This window comes from Camelina sativa, chromosome 20 (assembly GCF_000633955.1).
Source record: "Camelina sativa cultivar DH55 chromosome 20, Cs, whole genome shotgun sequence".
In the NCBI taxonomy this organism is placed as follows: domain Eukaryota; kingdom Viridiplantae; phylum Streptophyta; class Magnoliopsida; order Brassicales; family Brassicaceae; genus Camelina; species Camelina sativa.
The window spans coordinates 25,854,509-25,873,346 of record NC_025704.1 but is presented as its reverse complement, the minus strand read 5'-3'; the positions used below and the strand labels follow the sequence as shown (position 1 = coordinate 25,873,346).

The window sequence follows — 18,838 nt, the reverse complement described above, 5'->3', positions numbered from 1 at the left end:
CTAGGAGGTTTCCTCCTCGTCATTCACCAAAAAAACATAAATAAAAGGAAGTAAAATAAATGAGACAAGCATTGGGCATCAAGGAAATCGTAGGGGATTGATGTTCTATCTATCTAGGAAAGTCTAGGGTTAGTTTGTTTATCTCTAAGGCTCAGACTATGAAGCACAAAAGAACAAATAACTTATAGGTCCATCTTTTGATGTTGAGTGCATGGCAAGGGGCGGCGAACGAGACTTGTGGGCTGTCGTGAATGCTCTAGACTGGGCCGCCATGAAGGTTTCTGAACGGGCTGTCGCTAAAGCTCACTTGGTTACAAGTTTGTCTTCTCGTCAGTCTGTGACATGTTCTGGTAAATCGGGCATATCTTTCAATTGACTGAACGTAATAATTTGATTCCACTTTGAGAAGAAATATGACTCTTCCAGCTTTCCGTTGGCACAAAGATTGTCAAAATGTGAGTTCTAGAAGAATTTCAAAAGTTTCCCGTACTGTAATACTTTGAATCTGTCCTAAAGCGTGTTTTTCTTGTCTTTTGGTGCTTTTGCGTTAAAATCTGTAAAACCTTCTTCAAATCTAAAATATTTGATAATAGACCTTTTAGCATTGAAATCACATCAAACTCTTACTAAATGCATATGAAAACTATAACTAAAATGGACGAAATAACGATTTAATTATTCTTTATTAACTCCGAGCCTTCTTTATGGTAGGTTAACCTAAAGGGTTGATGGCCAGACAGGCTTCTCGCTAATCCACTTAACTGGGTGGTGCCAAATCACCCTCCTACATTTCCCACTAATGCATGCCTTCATATACCGTGCACCTTGGACCACCTTCATGCTCTTCATTAAGAAATCCCTATACAAATTAGTGTGAATTTGGGTAAACCAACATTGGTTTTTTTCTTTTGAGAAAGAACCAACATTGGTTTCATTCTTGCTTTAACAACATTGGTTATTATTACCTTTTAATCCCGAAACCAATTTTGGTTTTACCCAAAAACCGGTTAAATTGCCAAAAGAAGCAGACGCCAATTCCAAACATCATCATCACCCATCGAGATGAGTCTTCTTCTCTCTTGTACCTCTGCTCGCACCTCCAATCTTTTATGTGCCTCCCAAAAGGTTCTCTCTTTCTATCTCTCTCTATACACATTTTGTTATATATGGTTTCATGAGTTTATAATATTTTGTTTTTCGAAAGGGCAATGGAAGAGGGAGAGAATGGAAAAACCCGATTCCTCTAATCCACAACAAAGATTTGAACTTTCTCGTCAAGAAGTTAGCTCCGCCACTCACGGCGGTTCTACTTGCTGTTTCGCCCATCTATTACCCTCCAGGTAAACCCAAATTTGATTCCTCGGACCAAAAGCTTCCACCTTTAGAGTGTTTGCTTTTTGATATAGACATTACAGAACAGCTCTTCACCTTTAAAGAATGTTTTCTTGTTGGAACTACTGCTATGGAATCTGGATTCTGCAATTGGAAACAACAATGTAATCAATGTATCCTTGAATTGCATCTGGAATTGAAGTAAGTTTTGAATGTGTTCATGAAAGTTTCTTGCTTTTGTTGGGTATTGTTGTGGTGTAGAATCTCTTGGGCAGACTTTGGATATACAAAGAGGGGCAACATTGTTTAATAGAGCTTGTATTGGGTGTCACGATACAGGTGGAAACATTATTCAACCAGTGAGTTAAAACACACTTAAACCAAAGGCTTATGAAACAGTTCTTCTCGTCTCTTGTCATCTTTCGATTCCCTTTGGAGTCAATAACCACACATTCTTTCCCTTTTTCCAGGGTGCAACGCTTTTCACAAGTGACCTCCAAAGGTAAAATAACTAATCCTCTACGCTGAAAGCTATGCTTTTGTGTGCATCTTTCAGATTCTCACAAGATATATTCGGTTAGACAGATCTTTGTCTCTTTAAGATTGGCAATGTTTTTGTTTTGTTTTACCTTGTAGAAATGGAGTTGATACCGAGGAAGAGATATTTCGGGTTACCTACTACGGAAAGGGAAGGATGCCGGTAAGATCTTCTTCAAGAACATCCTTGTATAAATCAAGAATGCCCTTCCATTTAGCTAAGTGATCTGAGATATGTCCGATGGTTTACTTCAGGGGTTTGGAGAGAAATGCACGCCAAGAGGACAATGTACCTTTGGACCGCGGTTGCAGGACGAAGAGATCAAGCTTCTGGCTGAATTTGTAAAGTTTCAAGCTGAGCAAGGTTGGCCAATTGTATCTACCGGTAGCGAATAGCAACAAAGATTAGTACAGTTCAGTTCCGTTAAATCTGAGTAAAAAAAATTGCAGCATTAGTTTGATATTCCTCTGTATCTATTATGTCTAAAACTCAGTTTATGGTGTGAAATGATATGAAAATCAGAACATCTACTTACATTTAAACCAATTGATCCATAAGGCTTCATCTACTTACATTTTATAACTATAACTTCTGGGAGGCTTCATTGCCATTGTTTATGCTCCAAGATGTTCTCGAGGTACAACAAAATTATAGGTGTTCATATTCCACCAATACAATACGCTCATAACTTTTGACTATAGCCCTTACAAATATGCTATCCTGAATATCTTTCCTCTGTAGAAAAATGCAGTGGAAAAGAATAATGATGTTACTCTAGAATCCTTGTGTATGTCATGAAGCATAACATTCACTCTTCATGGTTCTTGAGATCATCCGGTGAATGAGTTCGCTTTCTTTTCTTTGCGTCTGACTCACCTAACTGCAAAGAAAAGCCAATCTCATCACCCGAGCTACTAGTCTTAAGCGAAGACAGGTTTTTGGATTCGAGATTCTCTGGTCCATTACTTTTGTGATGGAGTGGGGATCCGTTGTTGCTTGAACTTGGAATGAACTGGTGTTCTTCGATCGCGGCTGCCGATTCTAGCACGTCTTCTATTTGGAACTCTGGATGAATGTTTGAGTTCTCTTCTTCTCTAAGAACTTGCTGGACATTCAGGTTAATAGGCTCAAAGTTCTCACCCGTTTTACACCTTGAAATATTGCATACACCAGGAGACGATTCCACGATGGTGGAATCATTTGCTGCACACATAGTACCGTTTCTCTGTTCCAGCACCGCGGCTGCACTCAGCAAAAGAGACATTGAAGGAAACGCTGTATACTAAAAGCACCGCAAGAATACAATCTAAGGGATGACACTGACCTTGAAGACCCTCATTGGAAGTAATGATGTCAAGCTCAAGAAGATTAAGAACTCTACCAAGATCAACTCCACTTGTCCAATTCTCAGGTTGTTCCCCAACTTTTAGCTTCAACCGTCCCCTGTTTGCTGTTCCTCCCCAAATAATCCCAACAGGTCGCGGTTTCTCATTCTTCTCATCGCCCGCAGCCAACAGAATGAGGCTTCCACTATCACCCTCAAGATCAAAAGTCTGCTGGTTTTCACCAACAACAAGAAAATCAGTTAGGAAACAAATCCCTTTCTCATCATTGTATTCCAACGCGTAAGCCATTATAGTCCCAGTGGTCAAACCAGAGCTTCTTCCAACTTTGATAACTTTTCTTCCTATTAGACTGTTAATTGGAGACTGTAGATCAGTAGCATGGATATCACCAATCTCACCAATCCCTTTGACAGTTGTGGTTACATTGTTCATGTTGAAGTCTTCGGCAAATGGAATGAAGGCTCCATCAGCTCGAACAAATGTTTCTGCAGAAAAGAGAGAAACCAATAATAAAAATTGTGCTACGCCATTATACATAAGAATTTATTCTATAGATTGTTACTGGGCTACCTGGGTTGGTTCCAGCGAAAATGCCATACCAAAGGTCATCAGTAATGAATGAAGTTGCTCTTTCCACTGCACCTAAGTAGACTCCGGGTCCGAGGCTAGGTGGCAATGGATGAAACATCTTCTGGCTTGGGTAGTCTAAATCAACTGCAACGTGCCGGTTTGTTAGGAAACCAACCTGTCTGATACCGGTTTTACTCTTTACAATTGCACCTAAGGTTCCATATGTCTCTTGACTAGCCACCTGCAATATGAGAAGCATAAGCATGTCTGTCAAATTAGTAAAAAAGTTACAGGGAGGTTGGTTACCTGTGAACCAGATCTAATAGACGAACCACCGCCTCTCAGATCATCAACAAGCTCTGTATACACCTGCTCTTTAGGCGTTTGCGCAGGTGCACCATAATATTGAAACTCAACAACATCTACATCACACCAAACTCCTCCAGGACCCTGTCAAAGTAAGATACTATAAAGTAAAAAAGGATTCTTCTACAATGTATTCCAACTTTGTAGTTTCTACACTACTAAAAGTTCCAATATCCACTCTTTACAGCACGAGCAATCAACTGAAAGTAAAGTAGCATAGGGAAGAGATAGCTCACCTCCAAGGCTGTAGGTAAACACTGAAGAGGGTTAAGCCATTGTTTGTGAACTTTCCGAGCAACAAAGACAAGAATAGCTGCAATATTTGTCAAAACACCTCGTCGAATCCGAAATCCAATAGCTGTACCGAGACTAAACCTCCTTAAATTCTTACTATGAAACGCTCTAATCATCATCAACTCAAGCAATGTAGTAGCTTTCTTCCCAGTAGGTAAACCGTCAAAAGTCTCAGGTAAAACCCCTTTCTGAAGATTTGCAAAATAGTTTGCTCTGTCTTCCGCTGAATCGTTCAACCGACTTGAAGTAGGCCAAGAGAAGTAAGCAGCAGCAGCACTGGTTTCAGGATGCTGACCGCCAGATGGAAACGGTTGAAGCGGTGATGAAGAAGCCATTTTTAAATGATTGCAACACTTTATATCCAAATCCAATGCAGACTCCACCGATTGAGATGATACAGAGTGATGAAATCTAAGGTCCAATCTTTTCCCTTCCATCTTCAACCTCTCTACTTACCACCAACCTACACTAAATTGAATCATGTACCTTGGTTAAACAGACTAAAGATTCAAAATAAAATAAACAAAGAACTCAGCTCATACTATGAGATCAAACCAAGGATAATAACACCAAAGTCTCAAGAACCCAATTAGCTTATGTATTGTAAAGGTTAGACCTTTACTGGAAAATTATGTGGAAGATTGAAACTTGTCATAAACCCAGATGAGGAAACATGAAAAGAGCTTAAGAAATTGAGTGAAACAACGGAGCAATTAATCAAAATCAAAAGAGAAACTTTGGAACTTTGTGGATGTATTCGAGAGAGAGGAGAAGAAAGAAGTAGTACTAACCGATCAGTAGTGTTGGATCTTTTGTCATGTGATGAATGAAGATCGTGTAGAGGAGATTGAGGGAAGAAGTGGTAATAATAGAGAGGAGGACCCAAAGAACTTTGGTTGAGCTTGAGAGTGGACGACGAAGACTTTTTTTTTTTTTTTTATCTCATAACCAAAATTGTAGGAAACAGCGACTCTTTTGTTTGGCAAATATATATTTTTTACGTTTTTTATTTTAAAAACAGTGTTTATTTGTATAATTTTTTAAGAAAAATTGTGTACTTTAATTAATTTTATATTTAATATTAATATAAAATAATAAAAAATATATATGTAGAGCTAAAAGAGAGAGTCAAATAAGGATCTTTTGTGTATAGAATTTGAATGTATAAATTATTGTTCAGTGATGGATGTCTAAATATAAGTTCAACATCCGGTTAAAATTTAACAAAAAGTTTATATTATATGGAATGTTAGTTATTTTTTAAAAATGTTGTAAAATTAAAATACAAAAACGAGTAAACGTTGGTATATTTAAACGAGTTTCTAAATAAAATCCATATATATTTGAAAAATTCAGTGAGTTCTGCCCAATTTTATAATCTACTAAAATACATAGACAAATAAACCTTTTTCATGTCCGGCTTTGACTCCGGCATGCGTTGGCCTCCTCGGCGATGTCATGTTCGGCTCTGTTTCCGGCATGCGTTAGTCTCCTCGGCAATGTTATGGTCGGCGAACGGTGGTTAATTCTGTTTTAAGTTCTTTTGTTTTTTGTTGTTGTGTTTCTTTTTGGGATGAATACTCTCTGCAATTCTTGAGTTGCAGATCCTTTGGTTTAATAGTTTAGGGTGTAGATCTACTTTCTTGAAGATTGAAGTTTTTTTTATTGAAGAAGAAGATTAAGAATTTAGCTATAGGTGAAGTCATATTCTCAGCAATTAGAACTCGCCTTTTTCTGTGGGTGTAGATCGAGAGTCCCTTGTTTGCCGACGATTTCGACCGGATTTGAAAGTTTTCCGGCGACTCTTCCTGCTGCCGGCGACCGGAGACTCCAGCCTCTTCGACTTAGCACATGTCATCTTCCATGTTCCTTTTGTGCCGCGTGTCTGGTGATTCACGATACACTTCAATCTTCATGGAAGGGTTTACAATCTGGGCTTGGGCTTTTAATGTTTGTTTTTTAGCTTATTAGGCTTTTTATTTTTTAGTCTGCCTATAGGGCTTTGGCCTTGTCTGTAACTTTGACTGGTTAATTTTGGCCTTATAACATAAATAAAAACAGTTGTGAAAAAAAAAAACTTATCGCTCTCTACAACAAGATTTATTGCAGTGATTGTATATTTCAATTTAAATTCTTGAAAGAAGCCGTTTAATCTACAGTAGAATCAAGAAATGGATAAAACATTCAACGATAATGTTTCCTTTTTAGTATATCTTCAAAAATGGTCTGATCACACTCAAACGTCATTAAGAGCTATCATGCTTTACACTCATTATCTCTCTCTCCTTTTCATCTTTTAACACAATAAGCATATCAAAAAGCTTTTCTCCAAGTGTTTCAACATTTAAGTTAATCTCCAAAATACAATCACTTTGCAAAATGTAGAACATTAGTAACATCACTTCCAACATTTTCACACAAGTATCAACTTTTAAACCAAAAAAAACAGAGACATGATTTGTCAATAAGGCTGTTATTTTTAGGACAGGAGATAAAACATTTGACATATGATGTATGATGTTTCATGAGGAGAATCTGTCGCGGTCATGAGGTGAAGAGTAGTCGATGTTCGGTCCGTGAGGGATGATTCCGAACGGGTTTATCGTAGGGTGGCTTCCGTAGTAATGTTGTTTAATGTGTTCCATGTTCACAGTGCTACTCATGCCCTTGATCTGGTAGATGTCTTTTATGTAGTTGAAGATATTCGGGTACTCCCTCAAGAGTCTCTTGTTGCATTTGAAGTGAACCGCATAAACCTGAAACACAAATAAGTGAACATGATGTCAAGAACCTGATGGGCTATGTATTGTAAACAAAGAAGAAAAGTTTAATCATATACCTCATCAAATCTTATGAGGGTGACGAATAATCTGATATCTGCTTCAGTGAAAGTGTTTCCGCAAATGTACCGCTGTTTCCGGAGTATTTCCTCACATCTATCTATTGCTTCATATAACTGGTTCACTGCCTGGTGAGAAAAAAGGTTAATATGGTGTAGACATTGAGAATGTACAGTTAGAGAGGACATTATACCTCATTGTAGGGTTCTTGTTTCCTAGCAAACCCACATTTATAAACACCATTGTTTATCCCATTGAAAACCCATTCATTAGTCTCATCGATTCTGTCTCTAAGATGAGAGGGATAAAGGTCGAGTGATGGGTTTTTCGCAATACCATTGAACTCAGTGTTGAACATTCGGATTATCTCTGAACTCTCATTGTTAACTACAGTCTTAAGCTTCTTATCCCACAGAATCTGACATAATAACAAAAACAAAACATTCAAGAAACAGGACAAGAGAGATTAGAGTTAGTTCACTAAGAGATGGAGAACTTACAGGAACAGTGTACTTCCCTTCATAGTTGGGGCTAGCAATCTCGTAGAGTTCTCTAACAGACTTTGCACCATTAAGATAGTCAGGCTCAGCTCCATGGAGCTCTGTATCAGGGAAAACCCATCCTCTATGGTCATCAGTTTCCTTGGTTCTTCCCCAAATGGAATGAACCGACTAATCAAATTCAAATACAACAAAAATGCTTCAGGTAACAAAAGTCTAATTCCATATTGAAAACAGCGAGATAGAGGAATATGAATTGTACTAACCGAGAAGCTGATTGCATCATCAAGGCCTTTGATCATCAAGTAAGAAAGACATCTACAAGCCCATGGACAAGCATAAGATATGTAAAGATAATATCTTCCTGATTCAGCTGGGAACTGAGAATGAGGATCTTGTGAAACAAAGCTGTGGAATGTTGATGCTGTTCTTACAAAAGCTCCAGATTCTGATGTCTCATCAACCCCTGACCTTGCCATTTTTTTCTTTTCTTTTTTGCTAATAATGAAACAATGGATACAAAAATCAATTTAATCTTGTATAATCTTCACATGATCAACCTCAATTTCCCTTAAAGAAAGGATCACAAAACAAATCCAAAATCTCAGATTCTTATACTATGCGTTCTTACCAATCTTCACATGAAAGGGTCACGAAACGAATTAAAACATCAAAAAGTTGAGAAATTTCGAGTAGGATTTTACTTAATCATCTTATTGGAGTCAGTAAATCATTAAACCTAAGACAAATAAAGATTCAAGAATCATCATGTTCATAGCCTTCAATTATGCTTTCTGCAATTGAACATTAACGGATCGTTCGACAAAGATCAAACCCAAAAATCAGGAAAAGGTCTAACACGATGGTGATTCGTAAAGATAGGAGAATAGGACAAAACCTGATCACAACGAATGATATGTACTTTGGAGTCGAAATGTCGCTGTTGTTGGAAATATGTGTTTTTTTTTTTTTGGCGATAAGATTAAGGGAAAAAAAAAAAAGTCAGCTTTAGTGGAAGATGGTTATGACGACGGATGTCTTCTTATAGTGGAGGAGAATTAGAGAATCAGAAAAAGGGACTTTGCCTTGCCTTTGTCGTCACTGCTTCGTCACACGCGACACGCCTCACGCCTCACGAGTTGACTTACCACCATCGAGTGTGATTACTTTTTGGACCGGTTTAAACCAGGTTATGGTTATTGTATGAATGGTACATTTTCTTACCGCATTATTGAGAAAACATCATTTTTGTTCTCATTACTAACATAAAATCTTGTACAAGACAACAACCATAAAGGGAAATCCTATAGAAACTTACCAAGTTTAAAGAAATTCATGTCAGGCATAGGCATAGGGGATATGAAGAGAACAAAGATAATTGTTGCAATTAAAGCCCTGAAGAATACAGTACTTCTCTAATCCCTAATTTTCTTCTTCTTCTTCTTCTTGGAGAGTTTGGTAGTAATCTTGAAACCTCTCTAACAATGGCGCCAACAAGAGCAAATTCGTTTCTGCAACATGAGTAGAAAACTGATTAGACGACCAAACACTAAGTCATACTACAAAACAAGAATTGGTTCAATGTTTCTTTATACATGTGTGCTTCCAAGGTCAAGTCTATCCTTCCTGTCATAATAGGCGACTTCAAGGATTCTTCCCAACTTTGAACCATCATTGGTTCCATAGAAAATCTCTCTTTTGTATCCCTAAAATGTATTCCAAACTCTCCCTCGAGTTTTCTAACTTCGTTTGTTTTCACGTTGTAGAACACGGGAATGACCACAAGTTTTCCTTCCTTTGCAAGCTTGTTCATCTTTACAAGCTCATTCAAGCACCCATTTGACCCCGGGTACCTCTTTGAGAATATGGCCAGCGCGATATTCGACTTCTCTATACTACTTGTCAATACTTCTTGTTGTTGTTGTTGTTGTTGTTTTTCTCTAGGGTTGCAGGTGTCTGTGAAGACATTGATCCCTGAGTCAGAGTCTCTCAACGCCCACACGAGATGCATGACAAAGTTGTCGCCAAGCTCGTCTTTACAAAAACTAACAAACACTTGTGAACGACCTGGTAGTCGGTCCAGCTCTGACATTAGAGGCTCAAAAGACGAGATGATGTTGTTTTGGGTCTGGTGGTCTTTGGATTGACCTGAAATATACACACACGCAAATATAAATAGATCTTACTAGCTAAAACTTTTTAAAACTCAAATCATATTTCACAAACAACATAATCACAAAGAACATCTTGCAAACAACCTTTTCTGTTGGAAGAACTCGGAAAATAATCTCTTTCCTTGCTTGACATTTCGATTAGAACTTTCTTCACCTCCTTAACGATTGACTCGACCAATTCCGACTCATCCCTATAGCATTACCAATCAGAATTGAGAAATGTTCTAAAATATTACAATTAGACTCATCCCTAGCACTTATATAGAGTGACTAATTACAGGTGCAGGCAGATGAACGCCACAATATTTTTGTAACTTATTATTCATATGACTAATGCAGAGGAAACCCTAAAGGTTAAAGGGGAACACCTGAATAAATATTTTTTGTTGTGTACGCTATAAACAATAACTCGAAGCCCTAAATGCAGAATTTGAGATAAATCGTAATCATTCATACCTGTGTCCTGCCAAAGTCAATCCAACCTTCTTAGGAATAGAGATCAAAGCTTCTTTCCATTTCTTGATCCTCTCAGGTTCACTCCGATACTCTCTCTCAAGATTCCTAAAATTGTCGCCAAAAGCTCCCAATAGTCTTTTACAGTTTGTAGCATCTAATCTATAGAAGATAGGAATAACGACGAGATTTTCTTGGTCCATCCGTTCCTTAATCTTCACTAATTCATCCAAACACCAACTCGATTCGGTGTACCTCTCGGACAAGATCGCAACCGCGACCCTTGATTCCTCGATCCTCCTGAAAAGATTATGTAAATCTCTACCTTTGACCTCGATCTCATCCGTGAAGACGTTGATCTTCGCGTCTCTCATGGCCTTCACGAGAAACCCAAGGAAGCTTTTACGCAGCTCGTCTCCTCTGTACTGTAGTTGATGAACACTTGGTGCTGCGGCGGAATATCTTCGTCGGAGAAGGAGGAAACCGCCATTGGAACCGGGATCGTCGTGGAACTTTAAGCTCTAATTGTTTTTTTCTTCTTTCTATGTGTATGTGGTGGATGACATTTTTTTTTGTAAAAGTCTTCGCTCCCAAGTCACTAGTTCAAGTTTGCATAAAGTCAACTTGACAAATAAAATAAAAGGTTTTCAGACCCTCTTTCTCCATTGCAAGACTTTTTTTTTTTTCGTTTCTTTTTCAACTTGTTTATTAACTTTTCTTTTTATTTTCCGGGTTTGGGTTTTGTTTATATAACTTACTAAAACTAAACGTGAAAATCAAAATTTTTAAAATATATATATTATGAGTAATATCATCCCAGAAAAATGATTGTATGTATAATTTATTTTCTAAATAAACCAAAAAAATTCCATAATTTGAGAATTTTTGGAGAAAATGTATATTGTACTAGTATTTTCCAGATTTTAGATTTTGAAACTAATTTAACTAGGTATTGATCCCCTCTAATATCGATGGGGAACTCATTTAGGGCTGTTATTGGGAGATGATTTCTAAATCCATAATCCATATGGAATTGTAAATTCTATAAATCAAAACACATGGATTTTGAAATAACATGTTTTATCATTGGATTTGAATCCTTCTATTTAACACTTTCAAATCCATTCAAATCTATTTAAAACATAATATGGATTTTGAAATCCAAAAACAAATCATTAAATGAATAACATGAGATTTTAAGAAGTATTTGTAAATCATAGAACCAATAACACATCATTTTGATAAGTATTTTAAAATCAATGATTGAATAACACATTATTTTTGTCAAGATTTTCAAATCCATTAAAATCATAGAACATATATCCCCCTCTTAATAAAAACTAGATTAGGGCCCGTGCTATAGCACGGGTTGAAATTCCTTTTATATGATTGTTTTTAATATAATTTATATGATTATTTTTAATAGTTTTTTTTGGATAAAATAGTATGCAATAAAATTATATGCTGAAATCATAGCCTATCTAGTCTTACATCTTGATCTGACAAAATCATCTCGAATGACATACCAACATCCTTGGAATAATGTGTCCAAGTATGCAGTATCTTAGCTTCAATACACCATAAATTTTTGTAGGGTTTCGGTTTATCGTAGTAAACTGAGAAACCATTGTTATTTTTTTTGTGTGTTTTCAGTATGAATATGAGTAATGTATTCTGGTGAAAGGAGATTTACATGATTTATATTGAAAGTTTGGAAAATTCTCATTAAGATTTAATTTTCAATTGGAGAATAAGATCTCGAAAATCACGATTAACTGTGATGAATTGCAAATATTTTATTCATTTTTTATGCATCATAGTATATTTTTATTATCTTTAATAAGTTTCTTAACAATGTGGTGTAGTAATAAAATCTGCCGAAAATAAATTTTGAATATTCTCTTTAAGTTTTTTGGAAACAACGTACTTCCGAAAATAAATTTCGGTTGCACCCACTGTTTATCTTGTAACTAATTAATCTATCAATTTAGAATATTCTCTTTAAGATTTTTTGTAACAAATTAATCTATCTATTTGGAATATCCCCTTTAAAATTTTCGGAAACAATCAAGGTTGTACCCACAATTTAACTTGTAACCAATTAATATATCAATTAATCTATAACCTATTTATAACCAACTTACTAAAATTATATAGTCTACAAAACAATGTTGTGTACTTCCGTTTTATTATATATGGGATTTTATTAAATGTTTTCTTTAATTATATATATTTATTAAATGATTTAATAATTAATCCAAATATACAATTTTTTGAAAATTCTTTATATATTGATCGAGAAATATTCTTAAAAATAGCTTTACTTTCACGTGTGATTAACGAAAACTTCATGTTGACTTGTCGTTCTCAAAGAGTTTTCTGTTCATTTAATTAATGTGTTACCCATTGACTAGAATATTTACAGATTTTGTCATTGATGTTTACACATATTTCACTGAATTATTTTGAACAAAATTATAATTAAAATATGCAATTGAGGGATACAAATCTTTACGATTAAATAAATAATGTTTAATGCTATAAACACAAGATAGGTAGTTGCATATTTTCAATAATATGTAATGTACTCAAATTGACATATTTTATTTAGTACTTTTTCTAATTCAATATTATATAAATAGTAGTAGCATACATTTATACATTTGAACATATATATACATATTCTTATGTTTAATACCACATAATTATATAGTTGAACATATTTATATGCAAATATTTATATGATAACATATGGCATCACCATATCTAAAGATTTCAAAAAATGTGAAAGTTTGAATAGACACAACTATTTGTAAAATACACATCTTTACAATGAACAAACGCAACTTTCTAAAGATACCCAACTTTCTAAAGACAAGCAACCATAGAATTTTTTTTTTTACAAAAAGACACAACTGTTATTAGCATTTATTCACATCACCATGTCATTTTAAGAGTGTTCCTCAATTAATATTTCTAATATCTTTGTAAATTTTTAATACAATTATTTTGAAAATGTATAGTGTCATATACAATGATTTCATATCATTATTTAAACAACAACAAAAATGAAGTGAAAAATAAAATAAATCTAAAACCAAATATTGAGTTAAAATTTATCTAATTAATATTAATTACATTTTTTCAATTAACTTTTTCTTCATAAGGTGATGTCATATGACACAAAAACATTTACATCTATAAATATATATAAGAATATATGATGTGGGAATAAACATAAGAATATAAGATGTTCAAATGTATAAATGCAGCAACTTATATTTATATAATATTAAAACTGAAAACGGAACTAAAATAAATATATTTTTTTGGTAAAAAAAGTTAAGTTTTATACCAAGTTTTCTGTTTTTTTTTTTCTGCTATACAATGTCGAAACAAGTTATTGAAGGGAAAACAACTAAAATAAAATATGTTGATACATAAAATCTTTTTTTAAAAATGCAACTACCTATCATATGTTTATAGCATAAATCAGTTTATTTAATCGTAAATATTTATATCCTTCAATTGCATATTTGAATTGTAATTTTGTGTTAGTTCATTGAGTGAAATATGTGTAAAATATGTGTAATGTTGTAATAAATATTTTATTACAATGAGTTCCCGTGATATCGCGGGGGCTCATAACCTAATATTGTATAAATTCATTCTTTTGTCAAAAGTTAAAAAAAAACATCTGAACACACTCACTTTTAATTCGATTGGTATTTTGGTTCGATTGATCATGATATAGCGCTTAAAGTCTTAAACCATGACATAGTGGCATAGTTCACAGAGTTTGATTGTCCGACTAACAAAGATGAAGGGGCCTCACCACGGAGAATCCTAGCAAAGAAATAATCGTGAATTTTTGGTTTGGGGATCTTTCAATTAAACAGGTTAAAATCATTTCTTTTAATATATTTTAATAATTAGAATATTAATCTAAATAAATGAAAATAATGTTTTTAGTAACTCAAACATGAATAAGATTTCAGTTACATAAGTGACAAGCTACATGAATAATGGTTATAATAACCACAGGAAAATGTGACCCTTTAAACTATTTTTAGGGTTTTAAAATGTTAATAAGTAAAAAGGTATATATCAAATAAGTATAAGAAAGAGATGTGAAAATGTAAATCATTTTCTAAGAAACTGATTAAATTTTATTTTCAAAATAATATATATATATATATATATATTTTATAAAATTATAGGAACATTTTCACCTGTAACTAATATATGTCTAAATTAAATTTAGATTTATACAGTGGTTCGACAAATAAATTAAATTTAATTAAATGACAACAAAAAATTATTTAAATATATGTCAGTATTATAGACACAACCATACATATCAAATTTACCAAAAACTGCAACGGTTCATAAAATAAAATAAAACTTTTAATGGTTCATCAAATAACCTGAATTTGTCGTGGTTTAATTAAAAGGTTGCAAAAATCCATTTAAATATATTTTAGTAATCAAAAATAATAATAATTTATTAAGAGTTTATCGGAGTGATGTGATCTATAAATATTAAACATGCCAAATGTTGCAATGGTTCAATTAAATGATTAGAATAAATTCTATAAATAATTTTTAATAAATAAAAATCAACAATTTATGAAAAATTATACTTAGAGACTGAATATAATTAAATATTACAACGATTCATAAAAAAATCTAAATTGCAATAGATTTATCACATATGAGAAGTCATTTTATGATCACAATGTTAAAATTTTGTATGTTGATAAATAATTTAAGGAGTAGAGAATGACAATGAAAAATGAATTTCAAATTATTTCGATTCATCATATTATGAAAAAATTTTGTGTTGAAAAGAAAGTATGATAATATCCAAAAGAAGAACAAATATAGAGTTTTTAAAGATGTGTACATTTGAATTGAAAATAAAGTCTGAAAATTTTTCAAAAGAATAACAAATATATAAATTCCTAAAGATGTGAGCATTTCAATAGACACAAATGTTTGTAAGAGGCACAACTCTACATTAACCAGACGCAACTTTTAAAAACACGCAACCGTAGAAGTTTTCTGTCAAAAAATACAAAATAAAATACTTTATGAAAAGTACAACGAAAATTTGCAATTGTTCTTCGCATTATTCAGATTGTTATTATTATATAGAAAAAGAAAGTTTGAAAAGTTTTCAAAAGAATAACAAATATATAGATTACTAAAGATGTGAATATTTGAATTTACACAATTGTTTATAAGATACACAACTTTACATTCAACAGAAGCAACTTTTTAAAAATACATAACCGTAGAAGTTTTCTGTCAAAAAATACAAGATAAAATATTTTATGAAAATGTACAATGAAAAGTTGCAATTATTTTTTGTATTTATTCAGATTGCTATTATCAAAAGAATAACAAATATATAGATTCCTAAAGATATGAACATTTGAATAGACAAAACTGTTATAAGAGACACAACTCTACATCGATAGGTGCAACTTTTTAAAAAGACATAACCGTAGTTTTCTGTCAAAAAATACAAGATAAAATATTTTGTGAAAAGGTATAACTAAAAATTGTAACTGTTCTTTACCTTTATTCAGATTACTATTATTATATAGATTAATTTGTTTTTGATAAAATCCAATTTAATCAATTTTTTAACTATAATTTAACTTTAGAAAACCCTAATTTAAGAAAACAAACATTAGGCTCTCTATTTTAGTTAAATGTTGTTTTAAAACTTAACCTTCTTGGAATAGATGCTGTTTCATATTGTCAATGCAGATTTTATTAAAAAGAAATTGGAGTAAGAATCTATTATAAAGATTATATGTGTATCAGTGTATAACTTGATTTTGTCGACATTTTTTTTCCTTTTCATTCTTTTGGCCAGAACAAAAGTTATTATTAAGAAGAAAAAGAAACAAGCATTATTAATTCGCTTAAAAAAGCTTACTGAAAATTTCAAGTAATACCAAAGACAATTCACAAACAAGACTTGCTTGCTCAAACTCATGTCTTGCATTACCACGTCTTAACGGTGTTCCTGAAGAGAATCTGTGTCGATCATGAGGCAAAGAGTAATCAATGTCTGGTCCATCAGGGATGATCTCAAGAGGGTTTAAAGAAGGAAAGCTTCCATAGTAATATTGCTTTATATGATCCATCTTTAGTGTACTGCTTATTCCCGCGATTTGGTAGATATCTTTTGTGTAGTTAAAGAGATTATAATACTCTCTTACAAGTCTTTTATCGCATTTGAAGATCACCGCGTAAACCTGCAAAAACATATGGTAGTAAATTCAATAAAACGTATATAGATTGTGGAAAATCCAAAAAAAAAAAACAACATTTTGTGCGTAAATAACCTCGTCAAATCTTATGAGAGTGACGAATAATCGGATATCTGGTTCAGTCAAAGTGTTTCCACAAAGAAACCGTTGTTTTCTGAGTATTTCTTCGCATTTGTCCAATGCATGAAACAATTGTTTCACTGCCTGCATGCAAAGAAAAACAAATTAACATTTTGGAGTCAAAAAGTAATTAATTACAATACTGATTAGTAAATTGAAAAGTTGCTTTACCACATCATAGGTTTCTTGATTTGTAGCAAACCCGCATTTATAAACACCGTTATTTATGTCTTCGTGAATCCATGCGTTAGTGTCATCGACAATGGTTTGGAGACTGGGAGGGTGAAGATCAAGAGAAGGGTTATCTGCAACATGATTGAACTCCGTATTGAACATTTGGAGTATCTCAGAGCTCTCATTGTTAACTATAGTCTTAAGCTTCTTATCCCAAAGAATCTACCACAAACAAAGAAACAAAAAAAATCTAAAAATCAGATATGTTACCAAAATCAGACTTAAGGCCACAGCATGGATTTAAAGAACTTACAGGAACAGTGTATTTGCCCGTGTAGTTCAAGCTAGCGATATCATAAAGTTCTCTTATGGTTTTCGCACCATTAAGACGATCAGTAGCAGCTCCAAGAACCTCTGTATCTGAATCTGGAAAAACCCATCCCATATGGTCGTCGCTTTCTTTGGTTTTTCTCCAAACTGGTTGGACAGACTAATGAACAAACCGATGATCAGATTATGTTCCATAGAAAATCGAAGCTAAATATGTCGAAAACGGATTCTTTACTAACCGAAAAGCTTATTGCTTTTTCAAGCCCTTTAAGTTTCAAGACCGCAAGACATCTTGAAGCCCATGGACAAGCGTAAGATATGTAAAGATGGTATCTTCCTGATTTTGCTGGAAACTGTGAATCAGGTTTTTGTGAAACAAAGTTGCGGAATGACGTTGTGGTTGTAGCATAATCTGACTTCTCGTTAGCTATTGAGATAGCCATTGCTGATGCACACTGGAGAGTTAAAAACAAAACTCAAAATTTAGAACATTAGAACATCATTTTGTAACTATATATAAAATGAATTCAATGTAAAATTTATTCAAACCAAAAAACTGGTTTTACCAAAAATATATCTTTGGACCCAAAACATTTGAGCTTAGAAACAGAGCTTAAAACAGAGGACTAGAAGCTAGTCGAGTAGTGGGTTATGGATTGCGTGTAGTAAACCATAGCATGAGACCTAAAAGAAAAAAAGACTATCTGCATACGGTCACCTTGGTTTTGAATGGAGCTGAACCGATTTCTGATGTTTTTATCGGTAAGGGACACGAGCCGAGCTGTTGAAATATTAGGTTCTCCATATTACTCAAATGAAGCTGCAATATAACATAACCAAAAACACACAAAAACTTAAGTAAACTTACATATAATATAGGTTTCTTACAGCAAAATTAAGAACTTGGATCAAGAATGAATAACACAACACAAGAATAAAAAAAATAACAAGTACCTAACACTACAATGAATGTGAGATTCGATTCGATCAGAAATTGATGATGTAGCAAGCCTTCAACTTTTGTCTTCGATGCTACGTAATTAATAAATGTGAAAACTGAGTCAACATTGGCGAGCAGAAGAAGCTTATGGTATTAAGAAAAAAAATTAGACAAGTCTTTGTCTTTTGACAAATCTGGCTGTTTATGAGATATTTTCGAACAGAGAACCTTGAAGTCAACAACAATACATCATCAATTGACCAAGGAAAATTACTCATAAAATGCTCGGAACTTTTCGAAAAGACTTTGAATTCAAAGATGATTAAAGTCCTCCATGAAACTGACATTAAGACCAAAGTAGCAAACTTTACAATTACATTAATCTGAAAGAGAAAATAAAGAATCCAAAGAGATGAAAATTGTTTCATCAACCAATGTTCTTCGCAATCTCCTTAAGCACAAACTTCGAAAATTTTCCAGTCGAAGTCTTAGGCAACTCATTCATAAACAAGACAGTTTTAGGAACCATAAACCTAGGCATCATTTTCCTACAATACTCTATCAACTCCTTCTC

At 33.6% G+C, this 18,838-nt stretch overlaps 5 protein-coding genes and 1 pseudogene across 9 annotated transcripts; 1 reads left to right on the top strand and 5 right to left on the bottom strand.

Moving 5' to 3' along the window:
* On the top strand, window positions 997-2,406 carry LOC104771699 (cytochrome c6, chloroplastic-like). The gene is made up of 6 exons (XM_010496264.2): window positions 997-1,125; window positions 1,205-1,340; window positions 1,594-1,691; window positions 1,803-1,834; window positions 1,969-2,032; window positions 2,125-2,406. The coding sequence occupies exons 1-6, from the start codon at window positions 1,063-1,065 to the stop codon at window positions 2,263-2,265; spliced, it is 534 nt and encodes a 177-aa protein (XP_010494566.1). The 5' UTR covers window positions 997-1,062; the 3' UTR covers window positions 2,266-2,406.
* LOC104771698 lies at window positions 2,417-5,397 on the bottom strand. 4 transcript variants are annotated; one of them, XM_019242533.1, is made up of 7 exons: window positions 5,238-5,397; window positions 4,389-4,909; window positions 4,093-4,236; window positions 3,787-4,027; window positions 3,195-3,701; window positions 2,837-3,112; window positions 2,417-2,750 (listed from the first exon to the last, which is right to left on the bottom strand). In XM_019242533.1, the coding sequence occupies exons 2-7, from the start codon at window positions 4,881-4,883 to the stop codon at window positions 2,743-2,745; spliced, it is 1,671 nt and encodes a 556-aa protein (XP_019098078.1). In that variant the 5' UTR covers window positions 4,884-4,909; window positions 5,238-5,397; the 3' UTR covers window positions 2,417-2,742. The 4 variants fall into 4 exon arrangements, with proteins under 4 accessions (XP_019098078.1, XP_010494563.1, XP_019098077.1 ...); XM_010496261.2 differs by having other exon boundaries at window positions 2,417-3,112; window positions 4,389-4,914; XM_019242532.1 differs by having other exon boundaries at window positions 2,417-3,112.
* On the bottom strand, window positions 6,758-8,803 carry LOC104771697 (glutathionyl-hydroquinone reductase YqjG-like). Its single transcript, XM_010496260.2, has 6 exons — window positions 8,685-8,803; window positions 8,053-8,284; window positions 7,787-7,957; window positions 7,480-7,704; window positions 7,286-7,414; window positions 6,758-7,202 (listed from the first exon to the last, which is right to left on the bottom strand). Exons 2-6 carry the CDS (start codon window positions 8,263-8,265, stop codon window positions 6,969-6,971), a joined length of 972 nt encoding a protein of 323 aa, XP_010494562.1. The 5' UTR covers window positions 8,266-8,284; window positions 8,685-8,803; the 3' UTR covers window positions 6,758-6,968.
* LOC104771696 (disease resistance-like protein CSA1) lies at window positions 9,079-10,988 on the bottom strand. The gene is made up of 4 exons (XM_019242103.1): window positions 10,417-10,988; window positions 10,045-10,151; window positions 9,382-9,934; window positions 9,079-9,297 (listed from the first exon to the last, which is right to left on the bottom strand). Exons 1-4 carry the CDS (start codon window positions 10,785-10,787, stop codon window positions 9,174-9,176), a joined length of 1,155 nt encoding a protein of 384 aa, XP_019097648.1. The 5' UTR covers window positions 10,788-10,988; the 3' UTR covers window positions 9,079-9,173.
* Window positions 16,261-18,379, bottom strand: LOC104771692 (glutathionyl-hydroquinone reductase YqjG). 2 transcript variants are annotated; one of them, XM_010496256.1, is made up of 7 exons: window positions 18,279-18,379; window positions 18,043-18,144; window positions 17,564-17,779; window positions 17,308-17,484; window positions 16,992-17,216; window positions 16,776-16,904; window positions 16,261-16,685 (listed from the first exon to the last, which is right to left on the bottom strand). In XM_010496256.1, exons 2-7 carry the CDS (start codon window positions 18,127-18,129, stop codon window positions 16,350-16,352), a joined length of 1,170 nt encoding a protein of 389 aa, XP_010494558.1. In that variant the 5' UTR covers window positions 18,130-18,144; window positions 18,279-18,379; the 3' UTR covers window positions 16,261-16,349. The 2 variants fall into 2 exon arrangements, with proteins under 2 accessions (XP_010494558.1, XP_010494559.1); XM_010496257.2 differs by lacking the exons at window positions 18,043-18,144; window positions 18,279-18,379 and adding an exon at window positions 17,891-18,026.
* The window catches only part of LOC104771693, a 6,302-nt pseudogene continuing 6,039 nt past the window's right edge, over window positions 18,576-18,838 (bottom strand).

Excerpts from the sequence above, each read along its gene's own strand:
- LOC104771699 (XM_010496264.2), top strand. The coding sequence starts at position 1,063 with ATGAGTCTTCTTCTCTCTTGTACCTCTGCTCGCACCTCCAATCTTTTA. Across the intron at positions 1,126-1,204 it reads TTTTATGTGCCTCCCAAAAG|GGCAATGGAAGAGGGAGAGA; the intron begins GTTCTCTCTTTC and ends GTTTTTCGAAAG. Across the intron at positions 1,341-1,593 it reads GCCCATCTATTACCCTCCAG|AATCTCTTGGGCAGACTTTG; the intron begins GTAAACCCAAAT and ends GTTGTGGTGTAG.
- LOC104771698 (XM_010496261.2), bottom strand. The coding sequence starts at position 4,883 with ATGGAAGGGAAAAGATTGGACCTTAGATTTCATCACTCTGTATCATCT. Across the intron at positions 4,028-4,092 it reads CTATTAGATCTGGTTCACAG|GTGGCTAGTCAAGAGACATA; the intron begins GTAACCAACCTC and ends CTCATATTGCAG. Across the intron at positions 3,113-3,194 it reads TTCCAATGAGGGTCTTCAAG|CCGCGGTGCTGGAACAGAGA; the intron begins GTCAGTGTCATC and ends TGCTGAGTGCAG.
- LOC104771697 (XM_010496260.2), bottom strand. The coding sequence starts at position 8,265 with ATGGCAAGGTCAGGGGTTGATGAGACATCAGAATCTGGAGCTTTTGTA. Across the intron at positions 7,415-7,479 it reads AACAAGAACCCTACAATGAG|GCAGTGAACCAGTTATATGA; the intron begins GTATAATGTCCT and ends TTTTCTCACCAG. Across the intron at positions 7,203-7,285 it reads CCCTCATAAGATTTGATGAG|GTTTATGCGGTTCACTTCAA; the intron begins GTATATGATTAA and ends TTTGTGTTTCAG.
- LOC104771696 (XM_019242103.1), bottom strand. The coding sequence starts at position 10,787 with ATGAGAGACGCGAAGATCAACGTCTTCACGGATGAGATCGAGGTCAAA. Across the intron at positions 10,152-10,416 it reads TTGACTTTGGCAGGACACAG|GGATGAGTCGGAATTGGTCG; the intron begins GTATGAATGATT and ends GTAATGCTATAG. Across the intron at positions 9,935-10,044 it reads GAGTTCTTCCAACAGAAAAG|GTCAATCCAAAGACCACCAG; the intron begins GTTGTTTGCAAG and ends TGTATATTTCAG.
- LOC104771692 (XM_010496256.1), bottom strand. The coding sequence starts at position 18,129 with ATGGAGAACCTAATATTTCAACAGCTCGGCTCGTGTCCCTTACCGATA. Across the intron at positions 17,780-18,042 it reads CAGCTCCATTCAAAACCAAG|TGTGCATCAGCAATGGCTAT; the intron begins GTGACCGTATGC and ends TTAACTCTCCAG. Across the intron at positions 17,485-17,563 it reads AAAAAGCAATAAGCTTTTCG|TCTGTCCAACCAGTTTGGAG; the intron begins GTTAGTAAAGAA and ends TTTGTTCATTAG.